General features: G+C 44.0%; 2 protein-coding genes across 9 annotated transcripts; both read right to left on the bottom strand.

Moving 5' to 3' along the window:
* Positions 1-841: 841 nt before the first annotated feature.
* On the bottom strand, positions 842-1,447 carry LOC133493862 (ras-related protein Rab-9A-like). The gene has a single exon (XM_061807781.1). The coding sequence runs from the start codon at positions 1,445-1,447 to the stop codon at positions 842-844; it is 606 nt and encodes a 201-aa protein (XP_061663765.1).
* Positions 1,448-4,457: 3,010 nt separating this feature from the next.
* On the bottom strand, positions 4,458-14,396 carry LOC133504799 (transcription elongation factor A N-terminal and central domain-containing protein-like). 8 transcript variants are annotated; one of them, XM_061827435.1, is made up of 6 exons: positions 12,982-13,128; positions 12,593-12,790; positions 11,681-11,777; positions 11,377-11,608; positions 6,821-7,867; positions 4,458-6,593 (listed from the first exon to the last, which is right to left on the bottom strand). In XM_061827435.1, exon 6 carries the CDS (start codon positions 6,573-6,575, stop codon positions 5,949-5,951), a length of 627 nt encoding a protein of 208 aa, XP_061683419.1. In that variant the 5' UTR covers positions 6,576-6,593; positions 6,821-7,867; positions 11,377-11,608; positions 11,681-11,777; positions 12,593-12,790; positions 12,982-13,128; the 3' UTR covers positions 4,458-5,948. The 8 variants fall into 8 exon arrangements, with proteins under 8 accessions (XP_061683419.1, XP_061683396.1, XP_061683424.1 ...); XM_061827412.1 differs by having other exon boundaries at positions 11,383-11,608; XM_061827440.1 differs by having other exon boundaries at positions 11,400-11,608.
* Between the last annotated feature and the right edge of the window lie 6,695 nt (positions 14,397-21,091).

Raw genomic sequence — 21,091 nt, 5'->3', positions numbered from 1 at the left:
TGTGAGGCCAACGCTTTAACTAATTTTGTCACCGTACTGCCACATATGCTAAGAACTTAAAAAAAAAAAAAAAACTACATAAAAGAGTTTAGCCACTTGGCGCCTACTGCTGGTCAATCTTAAGTGTTACACTTTGCCCCCATGGAAATTGCAATACACAGCACACAAGTTTTTTCATTTAGCATTGGATAATTTCCATCATCAACTTATTGTGTAGAAAGAGAGCATTTAACTAATTGTTGGTGAGAGCTGGCAAAAGTATGCCACACTTAAAAAGAGCCAATCCAATCCAGTAGCACTTATAGCACTTATTCCATGCATCAAAAATGAACCCAATATGGCATAAGTAGACATTTTAGGCTGGTTTACTAATGGAATACTTGATTCCCGCCCACGTTTTAGGGCAACTGAAGTGATACACTATCACATCATTGCTTCCATTGACACGAGCGGAGATGCTGACGGGACCGGAGAACTTCGCCACTTGGCGGAGGGCCCGTACTACCGTTTTGCAGAGCGTGATTTGCAGTTGGCTCCCCAAGTCCTTGATACGTGTTTACCTTTTTTACTGTAACAATCTCCACACGCCTAACCTGACTCTAACCTTCCAGAAATATCGGAATGTGCATGTCAGCCTGGAAAAGTTGTATCAGTGTCTGCATATCCGAGCTTACTATGGAGAACCGACATACAATATTGTTGCGTTCCTACTCAAATTCAAATGTGCTTCAGGCTCTGCACAGGGGCCAGTTCCGACCGTCCCAACGTCTCATAGTTAAAAGCTTGCCACAGCCATGATGGGCAGGTGGGTAGTTCTGGAGAGCTCCATTCTAATTTGACTTCAGCAGCAGCCGGGATCCGAGCCGCGCTTACTGCTGAGGTCCACCGTGTCGGCGCGGACGAGGTCCTCGTCGAGCTCGTCCAGCGCGAGGATCTGATGAACTGCCTCCTCGAAGGCTGACGCCACGTTGGTGGCCTCCTTGGCGCTGGTCTCGAAGTAAGCGAGTCCGCCGTTGTCGCTGCACCACCGCCGCGCCTCCTCAGCCGACACCTGCCGCTCGTCCACGTCCACTTTGTTTCCCAGCACCACAAAGGGGAAAGCGTGGGGCTCTTTGAGGTCGGCGTAGTAGACAAACTCTTTCTTCCAATTGGCCAGGTTGCGGAAGCTGTGGGCGTCGTCCACACTGAACGTGAGCAAGCAGCCGTCGGAGCCACGGTAGAAGGGCGTGCGCAGGCTCCGGAAGCGCTCCTGGCCCGCCGTGTCCCAGATCTGCAGCGTGACGCTTTGGCCGTCCACCTCCAGCTCCTTGTTAAGGAACTCCACACCGATGGTGTGGAAGAGCTTGCAGTCGAACCTATCGCGGACGTAGCGGTTCATGAGGGACGACTTGCCCACCCCGCCATCGCCCAAGAGAATGACCTTGAGCAAAGCTGACTTGGAAGTCATGGTTTACTGTCGCTGCAGATGCAAAAGATCACAAAGTCAATCGAAAACAGCATTACGAGTGACCTAAGTCAAACGTCGACACAGCAATACCTGACAAATTTGGATCACCAAGTTTGTAACTCGATTATTTTCTAAAGCTTATCAACGTCACTAGGGAAGCTCTCCGCCTACTTCTCTGCTCCTGAGTTTATGTTGTTGACACAATAAATGTGTGCTACCAACCAATCAGAGGAAAGGAGCTAGTCTTGGCCAAATATGGATAGAGCTGATACACAGTGGGTCAAACAGAAGTAGCTGTCAAAGGGGCCTTTTTTGAACCCTCAGGTGATGAAACCAAGGTGTTTTCTAAACGAAATCTACATTTTTATAAGAAGTCAATGGAAGATAGTCACTATATGGTGGTGGAAATAAAACAGGGGGCCACAGTGGCTCAGCTGGTAAAGCGTTGGCCTCACAGTTCTGATGTCTCGGGTTCAATCCTGGACCAGTCTGTGTGGAGTTTGTATGTTCTCCCCGTGTCTGCGTGGGTTTCCTCCGGGCACTCCGGTTTCCTCCCACATCCCAAAAACATGCAACATTAATTGGACACTAAATTGTCCCCAAGTGTGTTTGTGAGTGCGGCGTTTGTCTCTATGTGCCCTGCGATTGGCTGGCAACCAGTTCAGGGGGTACTCTGCCACCAGCCTGTTAACAGCTGGGATAGGCTCCGGCAGTCCCTCGACCCTCGTGAGTATAAGCGGCAAAGAAAATGGATGGATGGATGGATGGATGGATGGATGGATGGATGGATGGATGGATGGATGGATGGATGGATGGATGGATGGATGGATGGATGGATGGATGGATGGATGGATGGATGGATGGATGGGACATTTAAAGGGGTGTGTCTGAGCCTTCCACATGGCAGTGAAAGACTTTTGAGCCTCTACAGGAAACATTCCAGGGTCCATTGGTCTTACTTCAAACTAAGAAAAGTCAACAAAGTCTCATTAAATGTATTCAGTTCCATTACTTTTAGAGAGTGAAATAGTTAAACTACGATTACATTTTCAACAGGTTAACTTGTGATCGTAACCAAAGTCATCTTCCCAACACTGGTGACGTACCTGCCATCAACGCACATTCAGATTTTCAAATTCCATTTATCTTTTGCCCCAGTCCAACAACAGAAAATCTTTTTTGAGTCATATGTAAGGGTGAAAATGTAACATATCAATCATTGAATGGAGAACTACCTTGTACGGTGACTTGTTGCGCCGTGTCCTGCCAGTCAGGCCACTGGCGCCGCTAAGGTGGCCTGGAGTGCGTGCAATGGCGGCAACAGGACAGAGGACAGTCGTAAGAGCCCTTTGGATAAAAAAACAGATAATGAAGGAAAATAAAGAACCCTGTTTGGGTCACGCCTCCACTCGTCATGTGAAAGTTGCCTCACTTTACTGTTTTAGCCCTTGGAAAACAAAAAAAGAGCCTTTGTGTGGATCTCACATGCCAATTTACTGTGAAGAACAGCTTGTCGTGGGAGCTGTTGGAGGCGGAATAAGGCATGCAAGTTTGACTTGAATGTGACTTTTCTCTGGTTTGCACCTTTCTCTAGTGCTGATGTGTGTCATAGATTTAAAAAAAATGCATCTTTTCAAGCCTTCTATAGCCCAAGAGCCACATTTATTTCCATAGCACCATCATACAGGAAGCAAATCAGTCATGAAAAACAAGATTCCATTCATTTTTGATCAAATGTAATCATCCATCCATTTCCTCAGATGCTTATCCTCACAAGGGCTGTGGGAGTGCTGGAGTATATCTCAGCTATCTTCGGACAGAAGGCAGGGTACATGGAGACACAACTGCCACACTCACAATCTAACCTAAGGGAAATTTCGAGACTCCTAATTAATGCAGTTTTTGGGATGTGGGAGGAAACCGGAGTGTCCGGAGAAAAATCACGCAGGCACTGGGAGAACATGCAAACGCTACACAGGCGGGGCTGGGATTGAACCCTGGACCGCAGAACTGTGAGGCCAACCCTCCAACCAGTTGCCCCACTGTGCTGCCCCAAATGTAATCATCCATCCATACATCCGTTTTCTTTACCGCTTATCCACACGAGGGTCACGGGGAGTTCTGGAGCCCATCCCAGCTGTCAACGGGCAGGAGGCAGGGTACACCCTGAGCTGGTTGCCAGCCAATCGCAGGGCACATCGAGACAAACAGCCACACTCACACCTAGGGGTAATTTAGAGTGTCCAATTAATGTTGCATGTTTTTGAGACATGGGAGGAAACCGGAGTCCCCAGAGGAAACCCAGGCAGGCACGGGGAGAACATGCAAACTCCACACAGGCGGGGCCGGGATCTAACCCGGGTCCTTAGAACTGTGAGTTTCACGCTTTACTAGCTGAGTCACCATGCCCAAATGTAATCAATTAAATTCCAATCTATTATTGAACTGATAGGAATCCAGTGTAAAGATTTGCAATTTCATACATTTATCCTGACATCCATGCGGCACTGATGGTTCACTGTCATCTGACTGAAAGGGTGAGATTCTTTTTCATTTTTTCAACCCGCAAATAGCCAAAGGGTACAAGCCAGATGCCATTGGCTCACCATCTGAAGGTTATTGATGTGGATCCGCTCAGATTTGAAAAACAACATTAGTTTTAATGGTCGCTTACTTTAATTTTCTTCTGATGAAGCTGGTTGAAAAGCCAGAGACAACAAAATTGGCCCTAGGTGTGATTGTGAGTGCGGCTGTTTGTCTCCATATGCCCTGCGATTGGCTGGCAACCAGTTCAAGGGGTACCCTGCCTCCTGCCCGTTGACAGCTGGGATAGGTTCCGGCACTCCCCGCGATCCTCGTGAGGATAAGTGGTAAAAGAAAATGGATGGATGGATGGAAGTTGTGTAGCGTCCACTAGAAGCAAAATAATCACTGCCTCAATACATGTCTTCTTGGAAAAATGCTAATAAAAACTCACAATGAAGGCTTAATTCCATATCACACATACAAGTTAGATTAATGAAGAAGTAATAACATTTATTTTGCAGTTTTCAGCAAATATGAGGATACTTAGTAATGCTGGCACGATAACAAAAAAGGTTACAAAAGGACAGACTTCTTAGTTACTAGTCATAGATTGTGTGTGTGTGTGTGTGTGTGTGTGTGTGTGTGTTGCCAAGAAGGACCTCAGGCTTTCACGTTGAAAGATTCGCATGCTCATTTTCGTTGGCGTCGCATGCCTGATCACATGATGCATCTCGGCTTTGATTTATTCATTTTTTTCATTCTCAGTTGCAACGTTCTCATTTTGGATCAAGTTGTCTTGCAAGAGGTTTTGTGTGGCATGCCATCATCCTCCCGCGCACGACAGCTTCATTGAGGGCTGCGCCAACATTTGTGCTAAAGGCCACATTTGAGTTCTAAAATGGACAAATAAGCCAAATCATACATAGATAAGGTCTCTTTATATATATCTAATACAATAATTCATCTTCCTGAAATCATGTACAATTTATTCAATCATGAGTAGGGTTGCATCAGGAAGGGCATCCGGCGTAAAAATTGTGCCAAACATATATGCCCGTTCATCTGAGATGACACGCTGTGGCGACCCGGAAAGGGACAAGCCGAAATAAACTTTTTTTTTTTATATATATATACAGCAATAGATATCAAATAAGAGTAGTGAAAAAGGATTTGTAATTATCCTATTAAAGCCACAAGATGGCAGAAAAGCAATTTCAACACAGAGGATAACAAACGACAAAAAAGATGGCGGCATATATGAAATTTCCTGTACTTCAAATGTTCAACAGTGGCAAATTTACAAAAACTAATATTCTGCTTGGATTTTTGTAATTAGTGTGGTCTGCAACAACACAAATAATTTGTCACCAAAATGTTGACACCATGTTTAGAGTTTGCACACAATCAAAAATCCATGTCACATAAATGCCTCTATTCGTCACGACCCATCGGAATAGGAGTAGGACCCAAATGCAAGGCTCGGAAGATGCAAGGTAGTTCGGGGAGAAACGTTTATTATTCCGTGGTCAGGCAGTCAGGTGCAGCAGCGGTAGTTGGGACGTCGGGCGAAGAGAGTAGGTGAGCGGCCAGGCAGGAGTCGGTACACGGGAGAACGATCAAAGCAGGCAGAAGTGTCAAAGGAGTCAGGCTTACGGGGTCGGTCGGAGAACAGGCGGAGGTCGGTACACACGGGTTGTCGATCAGGGATACGGGAGTACTCGAACGGGGCATGAAGCTCAACGATCTGGCGGGGACTAGTCGTCATCGGGGTCATATATATATATATATATATATATATATATATATATATATATATATATATATATATATACACACACACACACACACACATATACGTGTATGTGTCTGCACGCAAACACAAATGACTTGCAAACAATGCAGTGGGTCTCACAGCCCTAAATAGAGTTTAGGACCACTTGTCGAAGAGAAGCTGGATCTGAAAAAAAAAAAAAATTCAGAGGCAGACCCAGCCACTGTGGTACCACTGCTGGCCACAGCGGCTGCACGTCACAAAGGTCACGGCCGGGTCATCGGGGCCTCCCTGCCGCGTCCACGCCGGCAGGAAGAGCACCCCTCTGTTCACCTGCGTCACCGTGCAGTCTTGGCCGCCGCATCGCCGGCAGCGGAGCTGGCGGGTCGCCGTCCCCTCTGGGCCACGAGGAAGCTGCCGCTCGGTCACACTGCGAGACGAGTACTCCTCCCTCAGTTCCCGGAGCTCGGCGCAGGCCATTTCCTCCGCCGTCATGTGGGCGAAGGCCTCGGGAGTCAGGGAGCCGCTCGCCAGGCCCCGACGCAGGTGGCCGTTTTTTGGATTCCTCAAGTTGGCCACTTTGCTCCTCACGCAGGCTTTGTATTTAACCAGATCGGATGCGTGGATGCGGCGGACGTGGCCCTCGACCCGCGCGGCCAGCTCCGTGGCTTTGGTGGTGTCGAGCGCCCCAAGGCGGAGGGCGGAGGACAGGAGTCCAACGCATTTGGACCTGACGGAGGCTGGGGGGTCTTCGGCGTGATCGACCTCAGCCACGGAAGAAGAGGAGGATGACGAGGACGATGAGGAGCCCTCTTGCTCTGTTGCTTCCATTCCAGACTTGGAATGCCACTGGTGGGAAGTAAAGTCCAAATACTTCATTACAGTATATTTGATATTCAGGTATTAAAGTTAAGTATTAATTTTCCAGACAACATTTTACTTTCCAACACTTGCAAACAGATTGATTTGTACATTTTACACTCGTGTACCTTTCAAAGTATTTTTTTTTTTTTTTGAGTAAAAAACTTGCATCACTACTTCTACTTCTTCTTACCCACGTGTGTACCTGTACTTACCGGTAAGTAGTGAGTGTGAGTACTTTTTCCAGCGCTTGATCACCAAGGCGTATCATCGTCAGGTCACTCCATCTGAAACGTCTCAACGTGCTGCATCCTGGACTTCATTTGCAAAACTGGGTAAATTTCCACTGACATATTTGCACTACTATTCATTCATATCACAATTATGCAAATGCCGGAAGTCATCTTCTACAAGCATATTATGCTATACGGTTTTGCAACAATAGGAAAATGCAGCTCCAAGTGACAACCGCTGTTGTTTTGCTCGTCAAACTTGGCACGCTCTGACCAACCAATCAGAGGAAGGAAAACAGTGACGTTACCAGGCCAATTAAAGAAAATTATTCATTCGGGAATCTAAACTACCCGTAGGTGTGATTGTGAACACAAATGCTTGCTTGTTTTTATGTGCCAAGTGATTGGCTGCCAACCAGCTCAGTACCTCACCTCCTGCCCCCAGTTAGCTGGGATAGGCTTCAGTACTGCCGCAACCCTTGTGAGGATAAGCGGCTCATATCATGGCACGTTGGCTCCCATTGCTAATATAGTTCAAGCAACATCGGCCAACACAACTGGTTGTGAAGGCCCTGGGCAGATTATATTGACACGGTAAGACACAAATAGTCGAATCTGATTGGATAAACCCTTACAACAAACACAGACGCTTTAAACTGTGCAACCAAGATTTGTGTTATGAAATGAAGACAATACTGTGGATTGATTGGTGAAAAAAGATGAAAACGCTATCATATCAAATTTAGGTTGTTAATGTAATTTGCATTTCATTTCGTGTTCATGGATTTATGACATGTGTAATGACAACGAAATACAAGTAAAACGAGAAGTTCGTTAAGATCTTCTTCTTCGTTAAGATATGTGCATCTAAATCGAATGTGGGAGTGTTGCAAATACCTGTACTTTGTCACTTCTATAGCAAAAGTCCAAAAACTGAAATGTTGTCCGCACCGGAGCTGCCATGTTGGTTTCACGGGAGGGCGCTATGTGAACTGACAGCCAGGTGGTGGTGCTGTCGTCTGGAAGCCGCTGCAGGAAACGGAAATCGATTAGCGAGATTCTTCCTCGGTTTTAATGTTGCCTCCCAAAATGGCGTTGAAGTACATTAGCGCCACTCATGTTGAGCGTAATTCAAGTAAAAACAAGTCACTCTGGTGGGTATGATGTATTTTATATAAATGCGTTATATTTTTGTCATGTTTTTAATAATAGTTCGTCAATATCATAATGTAGTGAATACGCAGTTCTGTGACATTCCTCTGTTATTTCAACTACTCACTAGACTTGATTTTGTTTATCTGGGTTGGCTTTTTCTTGTCAGTACAGACGTTGATGTAGTCTGTAATGATGATATCTATCTTTTTGTGACATTCTCTGGTTGCATGTGCTCTTGTAGATACAACTGCAGTGAAAGTGGACTGCAGTGTGTGTTAAACATCAGGTATTTGGGAGAAGATGGTATCACACTACAAGATGGGGCAAGTTTGTCAAACTCTACACGGAAAAGAATTCCATAACTTTTGTGATTTTGGAGTCGAGAGATGAAATTGGCAAGTGGTTCTCAATGTTATCCGGAACTACATGACATTGACACCCTTTTTTGCTCATATATACTGAACAAAATTGTCTATGTGAGTTTGAGTGTCTGCTAGGATGAAGGGCAAAGTTTACAAAACAGTGGTGAGGCCGGCCATGATGTACGGATTAGAGACGGTGGCACTGAAGAAACAACAGGAAGCTGAACTGGAGGTGGCAGAAATGAAGATGTTGAGGTTCTCGCTCGGAGTGACCAGGTTGGATAGGATTAGAAATGAGCTCATTAAGAGGGACAGCCAAAGCTGGATGTTTTGGAGACAAGATTCGAGAGAGCAGACTTCGATGGTTTGGACATGTTCAGAGGCGAGAGAGTGAGTATATTGGTTGAAGGATGCTGAGGATGGAGCTCCCAGGCAAAAGAGCGAGAGGAAGACCAAAGAGAAGGTTTATGGATGTGGTGAGGGAAGACATGAGGGCAGTTGGGGTTAGAGAGGAAGATGCAGGAGATAGGCTAAGATGGCAAAAGATGACACCCTGTGGCGACCCCTAACGGGACAAGCCGAAAGGAAAAGAAGAAGAAGATACTGAACAAAATTATAAATGTGTATTTGCTCCCGTTTTGCATAGGCTAAGACCTTTTTGTGTACATACAATACCCATTTCTCTCTTTTTTACTTACAAAAAATCAGTCTAAATCAGTTTCCTTTGCCGTGATAATTAATTCACAGGAAACATGGGAGTTCTACAAAAGTGTTGCGTGTATGTTTGTTTATTGTAGATGAATGGCATTTAAATTTAAACAGAATTAAAAAGTGAAGCTAATGATGTATTTTGCTTGCATGATCATGTGTTTAGTTCATTAATGTTACAGTCATCTATCCATCTATTATCTGACCCACTTATCCTCACAAGTGCTGGACCCTATCCCAGCAAACTGCGGGGATTGGTTGCCAGCCAGTCGCAGGGCACATGGAGACAGACAACAGTCGCACTCACAATCACACCTATAAGCAATTCGGGGTCTTCAATTAACCTACCATGCATGTTTTGGGGATGTGAGAGGAAACTGAATTGCCCGGAGAAAACAGACGCAGCTGTAAAGCGTTGGCCTCACAGTTCTGAGGTCCAGGGTTCAATCTTGATCTCCGCCTGTGTGTAGTTTGCATGTTCACCCCATACCTGGATGGGTTTTTTTCTGGGCACTCCGGTTTCCTCGCAGATCACAAAAACATACAACATTAATTGGACACTAGGCCCTAGGTGTGATTGTGAGTGCAACTGTTGTCTGTCTCCATGTGCCCTGCGATTGGCTGGCAACCAGCTCAGGGTGTAGCCTTCCTCCTGCCCGTTGACAGCTGGGATAGGCTCCGGCACCCCCCGCGACCCTTACGAGGATAAGCGGCTAAGAAAATGAATGGATGTGTGGATATAAGGATGAATTATAAAACATCAGAGGTGTGTATAAAACAGTTGAGATGCATGATACAGCATATATGTAATACAATACAGTATTATGTAAATAATCATGTAGTCACATTCTGCATTCACAATTGAACAGTGATTGAAAACTGTGAGGTATATAAATATGCATAATACTAGCAATAGTGTTTCGGGTGTATGTTACTGTTTATATGCACGTTATTGGTTACAACGATGTATCAATTCTTTTCATAGTGTTGAGAAATTGCACCATGTATGTTGAATATCTAAATCTGTCTATTTTGGTCTAGTTTAAATGAAGCAAAATACACTCTGGCCTTGTAAATGTTTTCATAACATATACCATGAAGCTCACGGGGGTGATTACGTAACCTGAGGTATGACATCACCATATTATTCTGGAAGTAAGCTCCTTGGATTTATGCAGCGAAGGCCCCTGGGAGGAAGATGGCGGCTTTTAAAAGCTTTCGGCGCCAGTAATGGAGAACTGCTCGCTTTAATATATTCGGGAATGTTAGTAGGCGTGCCTCCTGGTTGATGCACTGGAGGGTCACTTAGAAAAGGCGGAGTCAGTATCGGTGAGTTGCGAACACCCGGACAGCAGAGACAACAAAAGACCGTCTCCCTATTGTTGAGCGCACAAGAGCGCTATTCTTTTGGATCTTGTCAAATAATTTCACTGCGGCCCTCTTGTGTTCATGCTCAATGGGAATGGAATTTTACTAGCATGTGGCTTGCCATGATGGCCCTGCTCCAAGAGGTGGCGCCCTCTGCACTCTGCTGACCGCTTTGGAGGCTAGCTGAATCACTTCCTTGCTGTGATGCCCCCTCCCCCCCCTCCCTTGTACAGACCACGCAGCACAAACACAGAAGAAAGAGAGAGAGAAAGAATCTGACATCATGGCTTTTGGTGGTGAATAAAAGGTTTCAAACGCGCCAAAAACAGATGCACCACTTATTGTATGTCCAGTATTCTCCCCCAACTTTAAAAAAAAAATGATTTGAAAAGGAATGAGCTGAGTTTGATTATTTATTGCAGTGTTCCAATTGTTTGGTGGGAGAAAATGGAAAAGAAGCTCACTCAAAAGTCGTGGAGACTTTGGGAATGAAGATTTCAAATAAACAGCTGGAATAACAGAGCATGTGGGTAGTGGTATGCATGGTGAGCAGTGAGCAAAGATAGAATAGGGGCATCCAAAAGCCGAATGTTTTCAAATATTGGGAGTAAAATTAAAGTCCAGATACCTGAAAAATCTATTTCATTACAGTAGTAAAAGTACATGCTACTTCCCACCTCTGAGGAAGAATACTTAAGTGATCAGCTTCTTCACTAACACACAACACAACGATATGAACACACGTATACAGTACACATTCCCAGTACAAATGAACTAAATGAATCTCACGATGCTGGTCAAAATTCTTGACAGCAAAATGGAGGTTAAGGTTAAAGTTGTGTTAATATAATTTGACAAGCCCGTCACTGTGTGTGTGTGCGTGTATGCGTGTGTGTGTCATTGCTCGCCCACTCATCACAAAGACAAGCACACACATACACGCACCGTGACCTTGAGTGTCATCCTACATGGCGGAAGGAACTTTTTTTCTCTGTCGTTTAGCCCTGAAGGTTGATCTGTTGTGACTGACGCTCCCGCCACGTTTGGTGGGCTCCCACTTCAGGGGTGTGATCAGGCTGATGTTGTCATAGTTACACCACGCCGCCGCGGGCAGGAAACAACTTGCCACGCGCAGCCGTGGCTGTTAAAGGCTGAGAGGGAGTGATCTGTACACTATCTGGTGGCGCAAGATGTAAAAAGGATGATAATATTCCTGCGTTCAAATAATTGAATGTGCGTGTTTACTTACCTCTGGCGGACAAATAAATTTAGACTTGAAGCAGCTCTAAGGCATTTTTCTTCCATGAATCCTCCCACAACACACAGCAACTGGACATGGGCTTGGCCTAATGGATTGTGAATAGCCACATATTGTGTGCGCACGCGTGCACGTGTTAGTGTGCATGTGTCGCTGCTGTGCTTCAGTTTGCGTATCAGCTATATTTGTCGTCCCAAAACTGCGTATGAAATGTAGAGAGAAGAGGAATTCACATCAGTAAGCCCCGAGTCTTTCTCACGTTTAAGTTTCAAGTCACTTTAGTAAAAATGAAGCAAGTCAAGATGATGTAGCCTACTTGTCTTTGTGAGTTTTTGTGGGCGACACACTAAGTCAGGCAGAAACCCGTCAGCGGCCAAGAGAATACACTTTACACCTGATAAACAGAGGAAAAATTTGGCTCCAGCTGCACCAAATCCTCCAAATTGCCACAAATGTGTCATGATAAGGAGCCCCACTTATTTCTGTAAAGGCGACACCTGGAGTTGTGTTTTGTGCGCATGGGTGTCATCTCACCCATGTGTTCCGTTCAAATTACATGTCACATTTGTTTTTGTGATGTTAGCGTGTACAAAAAGATCAGCGCTAACAAAAACTACAAATTGGGCATCAAGCCTTACAGTGAGAATGTTAAGTTCCACCGTAGAGGTGCGTAGCCCATTAGTCAAAAACGCACGGACACCAGGGGGAGTCACAAAATTGGGACGAATATTTTCAATAGAATTTATTTTAGTATTTTTTTATCTATTTAAACTAACAATGACTACTAACATTTAAGATGGACTCCTGGGGCTCCACATTGGTTCGTCCGGCTCTGCCCACACAGAAATGTCGTTTGTTCCGCATGACATAATACAAAGTTGTAAACTACAGTTAAGCATTTACCTTGCTGATAAGCGATGAAGGTGCTTTTATGTGTCGGGCTGCACCCAGTTTGCAAGTTCACATGTCGCTTGGCGCTTTGACCTGCTTCAAGATTCTTCCTGTGTCCTCAGTCGCCTCGCTGCTCTTGTTGGCTCGGGTCATTTCCGCTATGCAAGGAAATTTGAATTCCAGACGTCCTGGAATTCAGATTCTTTGGGCCTGCAGTGTGAGACAACACTTTTAAGACAAAAGTACTCACACTATGTACTTAATTAGAAGTATGGCTACCAATCGATAGAAGTGTGCATAAAAAAAAAAAACAGAAGAATTACAGGTTCAACTCCTTTATGAAAGTAACAACTAAACCTGTAAAACAGTTTCACACTTTCAACCTCCAAAATCATCATCACCTGCTCCTGTGGCCCCTGCGACCCTTTGTCCCCGTTTGGACAGCAAGTGAGATAGCTGCAGGAACTATGTGAGGACAAATAAAAGTGCAAGAACAACGTGACAGAATGTGGTGTGTTAATGTTGCTGATGCGCAGCCTTGCAAATTCCTCGCCGCTCGTGCGGCGAATCCTTGGGAGCCGACTGAAAGCAGCTCAGCACCTCTCGCTTGCAATGTCGACCTAATCGATCATAAACACGCACTTGGCAAACAATTGCTTCTCTTCTGTTGCATTGTTGGCTCATTTTGATGAAGTCTCCGATATGCTTAAGTCATAGCGACATACTGTACATGTATGGTTACAATTTAGGTGGAGCAGGACTGTGAGTCTTCACGCGAATAACAAAAACTGTGACAATTTGACATCATCCTAAAACTGCTTATAATTGCCTATAATAAAAGGAGTAAAAATACCACAAACTATGAACCCAAAAGCGTTTCATACTCTTCCAAAAAAAATCTTGAAACATTCATATTGATTCAATAATGGATCTGATTTGTTTAATCATTATTTACTTATTCTTTTGTCCTGTTCATCTGTTAGGTCAAGCAGTTTAGAGGATCTGTATCCTTTTTATAGCCAAACAGTTTTACTGTGTCGCAGTGGAGTTTTTAAGCTTCCGCTTTGGTTTCTTGGTATTGTATATGATGTTTTCTGAGGATCAGAATCGATCAGTCAAACAGAATAAAGTTTCTTGAGGAGAGAGAGGGAAATGAAACCAGTAGCCAGAGTGCTAATTGTAAACAAGATGAGAAAAGGTAATCTAGTCTACACCGATGAAACAGATATCAGTCTGTAACATGTCCATTAATACTGAACATTATTAACTCGAAAAACATCATCTGTGATCCAGCTGAGTGATGCTGTGTCACGTATGTTTATATGCACTCACGACTCTTGTAATACAGAGTAGACTCTGTTTTAAAACAAGGAAGTCAGAACCATTTCAGACGTCCCTGCAGAGGATCAAATTGTTGATTAGGTCAAACACAAACTCAAATTGGAAGATCAGAGGATGGCAGGCACGTCATGTTTGCTTGGTTCTCTCTTTTGGCAGCACGTGATTGAAGTTAGTTGAGCACTTGATTCCAAGTCAACGTTATTTTCTCGTAAGACATACCGCAAGATTGTTCTGCATTGATGCTCTTTCCTGTGGTCAAGAGGAAGCACTTGGCAGGAGGGAGACGTCCTGCGATGTTCAAAGCCGGCTTCTCCGCCGGCTAAGAATTGCCATTTGGGGGCAGTTATTGCTGTTCTCAACAGGAAGATGAACAGAAGCAGCTCTCACACTGGATTATGTGCACGCTGAAACTGACCGCGGCCATGACCAAGGGCCGAAAACAGCAATGAGGTCCACAATCGCTCTGCCGGTCTCGTTATGTAACTGAAACGGTGCAGGAGAAAAGACAGGACGGGGGAAAGAGACCAGAGTTAACAGAAAATCAGCACAGATGGTTGTACAGTCATAAGAATAGCCTAAATGTCATTCGTTCACCGTGACATTCCATAGCGTTTCCGCAAGTCACCCAAAATACACATAAAGGAACATAATTTAAAATGTCATTCTTTTTTGTACAGGTGCCACAAAGTTTCTGTAGACTGAGGTCAAATGCTAGGATGGATTTTAGCTCCACCAGTGTGTTAAATGATCAAACGTGGTGGGGAGACTGTAAAAAGTCTACATGCCATGCCAAGACTGAGAAAAGCGGAAAGAAGGAAGATAGTCAAGAGGCCCAATACTCCACGAGGTTTTTTTTTATCAGAACAAACATGATGTGGACTCTGCTGCCTGTAAACCTTGCGCTTTGAAAGTGGGGAACACTTTCTGGTTGTCATAGATTGTCCATCTTGAGGTTTCAAGTCTTCATGTAAATAATCACCCCTTCTGCCTTACGCCTGGATGAGACTACAGGACAAATTTGGTTTTAGGATTGTCAGACTGCTGCGATTGGCTGACCACCAGTTCTGGGTGTACCCCATCTCACGCCTGAACATATTTTGAATATACTCCGGCATGCCCGCGACGCTTGTGAGGGTAAGCAGTACAGGAAATGGATGGGATCCGTTATCCCACCCGGGTCACGCTTCCTGCCTTTCTGCCGTTTCAGCTCGCACCACGGAATTCTGGGTAACAGCAAGTACTGCCTCCCACACTCTGGCCGTATCGCGCAGAAAGGTCACTTCCTGTTTGGCGAGAGCGATTGCAGAAGTGGAAATGCAGAAGGTCAGTTCTCCATCTAGGCTCAGGAAGGTCTTTGATACTTCGCTGTACAATGGACCGTGTGCAATGGATCCCCAATAGCAAAAATCTGTTCATAATTCATGGACATTATCAATATATATTTGTATATTCCCCCCCCCCCAAAAAAAAAATAATGAATGAATGAAAATAAACCACCAATAAATGTTTTTGGGGTTGGTTCCCCACAACAAAAAAGTGAAAAAAGGAAAAGAAAATATAAAAAAAAATGGGGGGGGTGCATTTTAATTGGCTGCAACGTTGCTACATTGTGCAACAAAAATCTGAATTTTCAGTTGCGGCAAAACCAGTGGAAAAGTTATTGGGCACTCATCTAAAAACTAGCTGGTGACCCCACACACCTCGCGACAGCCACATTGCCTTAAAGGCAGATGTAAACAAACAAAACAATACAGCACTTGCAGTATTTCCTTTACATTTTATCCTTTGTTTTTTGTGTCCAAATACTTTCTTTTATGAGTTTGAATATGGGTAAAATTATGTTTTTTTTTCTGTAATTGATGGTTTCTGTGAATTGTGGTTAGGTCTGTAACATTGATAGTGTTCACTATAATTGCCAAATGTGTCCGCTAGTAGCGAACGTATTTGACTTCCTCATTAACTGCAAGGATGCTGTGAAGCTGTAGCAGCAGATTGTTGATTGGCCAACCAGGAGCCATTCAGAAAGCACTGCATCGGCAGGAAAAAGAAAAACAAAAAACACCTGCATAGTTAACATGCTCTGAGCACAGAGGGGAAGTATCTCCAATAAACTTCTTTTATGGTGTGTTGTGTTCTGCATCGCTCGCTAATGCATCGATACGATGCTGTGAAAGGTTAAAACAAGCAGTTGGACGCCGACGAGAAACAACCCTCCCACATTCCTGAAACAATAATGAATCTCTGGAGCAATAAGCAAAAAAATTTCAAACTCGGGCCAAACGGCAGAGGAAAAACAAAACAAAACTTGCCAGTCAATGTGATAACACACTGTCCTTGTAACGGGGAGGTCATCTGGCTGCTTTCAGTGCGACGGCGGAAGGGCCAGCCCACATTCTTTAGCACTGACCTCATGCAGGAACACCATTATGCCAAAAACCCAAAAAAGGCTTCATTTAAAATTTTTCTGCCTTTTGGCAGGAAAACAAACACTGTAGATTGCAGCCGCCTGTGTGGGTTTTGTGTCGATGTTGAGGAAAACGCCCGTGCGTTTTTTTTTTTCTTTCACTTGCCACCTTTCATTCATCACATCAGCAGCTCGCACGCATGCAGAAGAAGCAACAAAGGCTTCTAATGAGTAGGAATGCCCACTGATCAGTTGGACAGCTGCCGCAGCTTTTGCTGCATCCACAAGGGCTTCAAACCCCAACTGCGACCACTCCTGACTTTCTCCAGGAAGCAACAAAGTACAACAAATTTATTATTGTACTGAAATAGATTTTTCGGATATCTGTACTTGAGTGTTTACTTGTCTGATAACTTTTTAGTTTTACTTCCTACATTTGAAAACATTTATGTGGACTTTTTACTCCTTACCTGATCAAAATACTCTTGGTACTTTTTCAATCGAGAGAATTGGGGGGGAAAGAAGCTGTAACGAGAGATTGTTAAAGGTCAAGTGTCATCCCTATAAATATTCTAAAATCGATATTGTACTGATAAATACATATAACATTATTCACTTCACTGTCTATACGAAAAAATAAATAGGAGCGGAGAGCGCGTCATCCATGCGCAAAGTTGCGGAAGTCTCTTTTGATATCCAAGTGGTCGCCATATTGGCTGCATCTTCTGTCCGTGACGTCACACTGGGACATTGGCCATTGAAAACACGCTGTGCCACCTACTCTGGGAGACGAACACGCCCCTTCTGACACGGAAGCTCTTTTCAAAGAAGAGAACATCTCACAGCCGAGTGATGTGACTGAGGCAATATTATCCTATCGTTTCGGGCCATATTCAGATGATATGAGGATAATGGATAATTCGCTCGTCCGAACCCGTGCTCAACACATTTAGGACCCCTGACTTAGGTCCGTGGATCTTTTATTACGTTCTGAGAGGATTACGTCCCCCCCAAAAACTATTATTTGCCGGGGGGAAGCTCCTTTCTCCTCCCGCACGCGGCTAAACCACCTCCGCATCGGGGCCGACGTGAAAGCCTTCGCCAGCGAGCCCAACGCACATATCGACTCATTTGGCACCCCTGTCATATGTACGTGCATCTTTTGTTACGTTATGAGAGACGGTTTACATGGTTTACATTTTTTTTGTTGTTGTATACACACGTCCTTTGCACCCGCGCAATCCATTTTTCACTAACTCATGACATTGCAACAGGTTTTGCGCAGAAGCAAGGAATGTCTTTTCCATTGAAGGGAATTGTTTGATGTTGTTTGCGCCGTTAAAAGTCAAAATTGTGTTTTTGTTTTTTGTCAGTGCTAATCATAATAATTTAGCATTTTCTGTTGTTTTCATACCTATGCGAAAGTGTTAATAACTTAAAGACCTGAGCTAACACTAGCTAGCTTGAGTTTTTTTCTCACCACTCTACGAGTAAATGCAAAGGGAAAGTATTTTGTGTGCATTGGTGCAACTTTTGCTGTTACTGAGCTTTTTTTTTTTTTTTTTTAATACACACACTCATATCTGTACTTGTACAAGTGCAGAGCGTGAGCCCTTTTTCCCACCCATTGGCCGATCTCGTGTACGTACTGTATGATGTTCCCGCTGACAGAAGTGGAGCACGAGCGCTTCCAGTGAGTCTGGGCCCGAAGGTCTTTGAGGAATGCACAACGGCAGGCAGACGGCGGCTCGCGTGAGGAATGTTCACAATTATATCTTGGTCTGATTCCAGAGTGTCTGTGTGTGTGTGTGTTGTGTGTGTGTGTGTGTGTGTGTGTTGTGTGTGTGTGTGTGTGTGTGTGTGTGTGTGTGTGTGTACTATTGGTGAAAAACGGAAAAGTGTGTGTCTGGCTCTGGATGGACGCAGGGATTACATAAGGCTGGACCTGATTGGTTCCTTCTAAGCATGACAACTGACACATCCTGGTGAATTATGGGTAATAATATTGGGAGGCAGCAGTGTCTATTTGGAGTCTCTGCAGGCATTATCAATAATAATACTCCTGCGAAATACCCCGGCTCAGCCTATGAAGGAAATCCAAGCTGTGTTTGTGCAGCCAAGTTCAAGATAAAAGTCCTTGAGTAGTTCAGGGAAAATGTGGTTTCTTGTTATTTTCCCGAGAAAGCTCGTTTATATGATGTTAGACTACACAAGCACAGCCCTGACATGGCTAGTTGTGGTTACCTCATCAAAGCCAAAATACAACAGATCCGTGAACTCAATGGCAGTGGACGGCCTTTTTTTTTTCCCGCTGTTTTTATTTTTTCTGCAGTTGTCTTAAATAATCTCAGCTATCATTGACACATGCCTGGTGAAAAACAAGCTGAGAGCGAGGCCAAACTATCTCCTGGGGGTCTGAAGCATGTACGCGGATCGGCCCGTTTGAGTCACAGCCATCGGTTCCCGCAGCCATCTGCTGCATTCTGGCTTAGAAGGCAGTTTCCGTGACAACGCAGTGTCGAAAAATTACAAGGTTTGTTTGAGTCTGTGATCTGTTCTTCTATATGGCGCATCTCATAGCTGTTATTATTTAGCGAGCTGCAGACTCATTTAGTAGCAGCTTTGACAAACACTTGTCCAGTTCTCATGAAAGGTGCAAGAAGATCTTGTTTTCCTCCTGACCTTTTCGGTCGAGCTTGAACTGAAATTGGTCCAGCTAATTTTGTGCCTTTGCTTTATTTACTGGCACGCCACGGCACATGGGACCTTTTAGTTGGATACCCCAGAATAATCCACCTTGCATTTATGCAAATTGCTGACACAATTTTGCTGGACTGCTTCTCTTGAGATTCTTTCATTAAATTGACATGTTTGTGCCTGGATGTCGTACAAATACTGTCAAGTTATTCATGTTGTACTGCTGATCTGCTGCACATCTGTGAAAGATCAACTTGCTGTATGTAGATGTGTCAATATTTTACTGTCAGTGTTTGAACATCTTTGTGGCATGTGCACCTTTTCAGAGGCCCACTCGGAGTGCTCTGTACCACTTTTCTAAAATGCTTAAAAAAGAAAAGTTAAAAGAGATTAGGAGCAGTTAACTGCATATGTTGCTTTATTCATACCTGTAACAAGGACGTTAGAATTTTCACATGTACTGGACTCACATCAAATACAAGAATTATGCATCTATAAAACGTGAAAGTGTATTTAAGTATATAGTGTATACTTGCATAAAATGCATTTGCCACACGGTTTTTCCTATTAGCAGGTCCCATTAGGCATCCCCACAGCGTGTCATCCTTTTCCATGCAATTTGCCATACATATACAACTCTTAATAAAAGAGAGAAATAATAGAGCCCCCCCACTCTCCCTCAAAAAAAAAAAAAAAAAACAAGCTTTTGGGGCATTTTAACCCTTTTCTTTTTCTGCAAATTCTCTAAATGACGAAAGTTTGCTGTGTTTTATGGAATCAAACGAACTTGTATTCAAAGATAGAATGATACATGCCAAAATTCAGAGTAACTGCCTTTTTTTCCCAGAGCTGATTATTCAGTCCACGAGACACACACGCATTTATGAAAGTGGCACGCTGACATACCAACACTTATGTATCATCATAAATTATTAGCACGTCGCTCCTACAGTATGCAACGAGCAAAACAAAACAAAAAGTCTTTGCACTTTTTTTTTTTTTGGTCTCGAGCCCAGACTTGCACTCCAACCCTTTTCACTCCTGGTGCTGCGCTCTACCATGAGATTGATTTTGAAATCCATTTTGCAGCATTGTTCTGTCAGCATGCCATTTGATTCTGGTGTAATGGCTCTGGGGCGACTGAGCAGTTGCTTGTCTGGCAGACGTCGGAATGCGTGTCGTGAACATCAGCTCATTGTTCCGCTATCAGATGCTGCTGAAGACTAGAATGCAGAGAAAAGGTGTGATTTCTAATCTCATCACCGGGTTATTCGGACGAAATGCAAGTGGCTTCAGGCTACGTTCCCTCTGCCCTGTTTTCACATATTTGCAGCGCATCAACGTAATCTTGATTTTCTTGAAAAATACTTACAACTTTGATTTGCGACCAAATACAGATTCAATTTAGTGATCATATTTGTGATTCACAAATTTCACACAGTTGTTGATATGTTATTTTGTTTATTAGAACCTGTTATTTGCTGAAAAAATAATCACCTACTTGCTCTTTTTGTGTCAGGCCAAGACCCTGTCTAATATAAAGATAATCCTTTGACGCCATCTTAGAGTAACTTGGTGCCAGAGAGCTATGTTCAAGTGAGAGGAGGACATTTGTTGAGTTTGGTCATGGCCCTGTCCAACAGAAAAATAGTGCTTTGCTGCCTTCTCGTGGCATACCTGGATAATAATATTTTTTGGGGAAGTGGGATGTTGCCACTAGTGATTGGGCCAATATGTAACCTTTACAGTGAACTAAATATGCATGTCCATTTGTAGTATGTCATTCTGTGACTCTTCCAGTCTCTCTGTATCGCCGTGGCAACCTGCTGATGACATTCTGTCATGGTCTTAAGCTCACCGCCCACATTCTGGGTGATGGCGAGCTGCCATTGAACAATTGCTAGGTGTCCTCTTGTTGCCGTGACTTGAAAATGTCCACAGCGTGATGAAAAGGGACTGTTTCAATTCTGATTTTTGAACCAGGAAATACTTTGGTTCTTTCAGAGATGAAACACCCTTTGTAAATGTTGTTTTTTAAACAGTTGGGCATGCGTATGTGAAGTTTCCAC

Source organism: Syngnathoides biaculeatus, chromosome 2, assembly GCF_019802595.1.
Source record: "Syngnathoides biaculeatus isolate LvHL_M chromosome 2, ASM1980259v1, whole genome shotgun sequence".
In the NCBI taxonomy this organism is placed as follows: domain Eukaryota; kingdom Metazoa; phylum Chordata; class Actinopteri; order Syngnathiformes; family Syngnathidae; genus Syngnathoides; species Syngnathoides biaculeatus.
The sequence above is the reverse complement of the archived record's forward strand: the minus strand, read 5'-3'. Positions and strand labels throughout refer to the sequence as shown.

Bases quoted from the DNA above. Each gene is read 5' to 3' on its own strand.
- LOC133493862 (XM_061807781.1), bottom strand. From the start codon at position 1,447: ATGACTTCCAAGTCAGCTTTGCTCAAGGTCATTCTCTTGGGCGATGGC.
- LOC133504799 (XM_061827421.1), bottom strand. From the start codon at position 6,575: ATGGAAGCAACAGAGCAAGAGGGCTCCTCATCGTCCTCGTCATCCTCC.